Source organism: Engraulis encrasicolus, chromosome 22 (assembly GCF_034702125.1).
Source record: "Engraulis encrasicolus isolate BLACKSEA-1 chromosome 22, IST_EnEncr_1.0, whole genome shotgun sequence".
NCBI lineage: Eukaryota > Metazoa > Chordata > Actinopteri > Clupeiformes > Engraulidae > Engraulis > Engraulis encrasicolus.
The window spans coordinates 21,416,002-21,418,501 of record NC_085878.1 but is presented as its reverse complement, the minus strand read 5'-3'; the positions used below and the strand labels follow the sequence as shown (position 1 = coordinate 21,418,501).

General features: G+C 44.7%; 1 protein-coding gene across 2 annotated transcripts in view; it reads right to left on the bottom strand.

The window, feature by feature from the left end:
- Positions 1 to 235: 235 nt before the first annotated feature.
- The window catches only part of cxxc5b (CXXC finger protein 5b), a 17,581-nt gene continuing 15,316 nt past the window's right edge, over positions 236 to 2,500 (bottom strand). For both annotated transcript variants that reach the window (XM_063189318.1, XM_063189319.1), the window contains exon 3: positions 236 to 1,595. In XM_063189318.1, the coding sequence (XP_063045388.1) occupies positions 1,554 to 1,595 (42 nt within the window). In that variant the 3' untranslated portion in view covers positions 236 to 1,553. The remainder of the gene's footprint in view (positions 1,596 to 2,500) is intronic.

Sequence of the window (2,500 nt, the reverse complement as noted above, 5' to 3'; positions counted from 1 at the left end):
GCACGCAAGCACTTGCGCGCACACACACACGCACAAACACACACACACAGCTAGGCACCCAGTATGGTCATTAACAGTGCATACTGTACATGCATGCTAAAGTATCTCTCTTTCTCTCTCTCTCTTTCTCTCTCTCTCACACACACACACACACACACACACACACACACACACACACACACACACACACACACACACACACACACACACACACACACACACACACACACACACACACACACACACACTCACACACACGGACAATAAGTAATTTCACACAACCCATGCCCAGTCTCTATCCACAACATCTAGGAGTTGGTTGGTTTGTGTTTACAAGTACTCTTCCAAACACTCTAGGGCCCCCAACACACCTCGCATCATTACAGGAACAAAAGACTGTTGTTTGCGTACTCCTCTGTCAAAACTTTAGCTGGTGTGAAAGGGAGTGTGTGTGTGTGTGTGTGTGTGTGTGTGTGTGTGTGTGTGTGTGTGTGTGTGTGTGTGTGTGTGTGTGTGTGTGTATGCGTGTGTGTGTGTGTGTGTGTGTGTGTGTGTGTGTGTGTGTGTGTGTGTGTGTGTGTGTGTGTGTGTGTGTGTGTGTGTGTGTGCACTGCACCAATCTACCTTTGTGAGGCCACTGCTATTGGAGCACACCCACATGCTGAGGCCCTCGCTCCATGTGGGGCCGAAATCCTGGAGCCCACATGTTTTGACCCCTGTTGGGGTAGTCTTGTTGTTACTGGTAAAAGTACAAACATTTCCTCTCTGACAGGTTAGGGTTATGGATTGTTTTGGTTTGGGCACAGTTTATCACTCTTTAGCTATTGCTAGGGTTAATATGAATGGAAGGCTCCCACAAAGATAGGAAGGGCCCCACAAGAACCCCACAAAGATATAACGGTTGGTGTGTGTGTGAGTGTGCGTCTGTTTGCTGTAGACTGAAATGATGTGTCATTCAACTGAAGCCCTCTGTACTATTGGCAGCCCTAGCATGGGGAAGCCTTTGGAACTCACATACAGTACTGTAGCTAACATGGGTCAGAGCCTTCTTGTCATTAGTAATAATGAGCCGGCGTTTGTCTTTCTCTTCTTTTCTGTTTTTCTTAAAAAAAAGAGCAGTAAATGTACATTCTCTAATGCAAGTATGCTTCTTGTCACATCTGGACAGCAAAAAACACAAAAACACATACAAACAAACAAACAAGCTCAAAGAAAAACAATAAACTGATTGTCCTTATTATTTTGCGCTTCATCTGGGTGTGAACAACTCCACATTCTCCGAAAGACAACCTTTTGTCTTTGGAGAGAAAAACGCATAATGATTCCAATGCGGAACGTAGAAAAACAAGGAATGTTCCAGATGACTTCCAGGTCATCAAATTTGAAGTTCATTTTTGGTTCAGGAGAGTCCCTCCTCTCCACGCCGCCTCCCATTTGCAGTCTTGAGTATTCATTCACTTTATTACTAGCTTGTCCAACCAGTGTGCATGGCCTACAGGTTCTGAAACAGCATTGGCCGGTTACAATTTGATTGGCAGTTCTTTGGGTGAGTCCTACTGGAACCATCGGAAGGGTGCACCGGTTGGCAGCATCACCTGGCAAAAGACAAACGGACAAAAGGGCAAAGGTCAAATACTTTAATCAAAGTGTTGTGTTATGACATGGGCAGTCATGGGTAAGCGGTACGGGCGTCAGACTTGTAGCCCAAAGGTTGCCGGTCCGACTCCCGACCCGGCAGGTAATTAACCATTGCTCTCCCCCATCCTCCTCCATAACTGAGGTACCCTGAACATGTTACAGTCCCTCCACATTGCTCCCTTTTGGGCGCCATTGGGGGCTGTCCCCCTTGCGCGGGTGAGGGTGAGGCATGAATGCAATTTCGTTGTGTGCAGGGTGCAGTGTACACTTGTGTGCTGTGGAGTGCTGTGCCATAATGACAATGGGAGTTGGAGTTTTCCAGTTGGGCTTTCACTTTCACTTTCACTTATGTTTAGAGGTCAAACTAAGGACAAGTATCACACTGGGTCTTTTAAGTCCAAATACTGTGACAAGATCAAATGCCATTAAAAGAGGCCACCTATGAAGGCCGGGCCTACATAACCATGACAACCGTGATATCTTAACCAAAAGTTGGATCCCAAAGGTCACAAAACCACACTCTGTGACCCAATGAATGGTTTGCATTCTTGGTGTGGGTTGGTCCTCTGGATACATGCATCACATGGGTGCGACGCCTAAGCATCTCTTCAAATTGTGCTTCAAATCGGATTTAACCTGATATTTCCAAGAGATTTTGTGGTGAATTAAGTTTTACAGTTAATTATTTTCCTTGTGATATAACAGCACAATAATTATAACTAATTAAAATGATACTGAATTATAAAACTATATGTGGTTATGAGTAATTCACATTTCTTTAATGCATTGCGTGATTGATTATGGTGGTTTTCCATGAACATAGGGAGAACAAAACATGAAGTGTCAAAGTGTCAAAATAAAC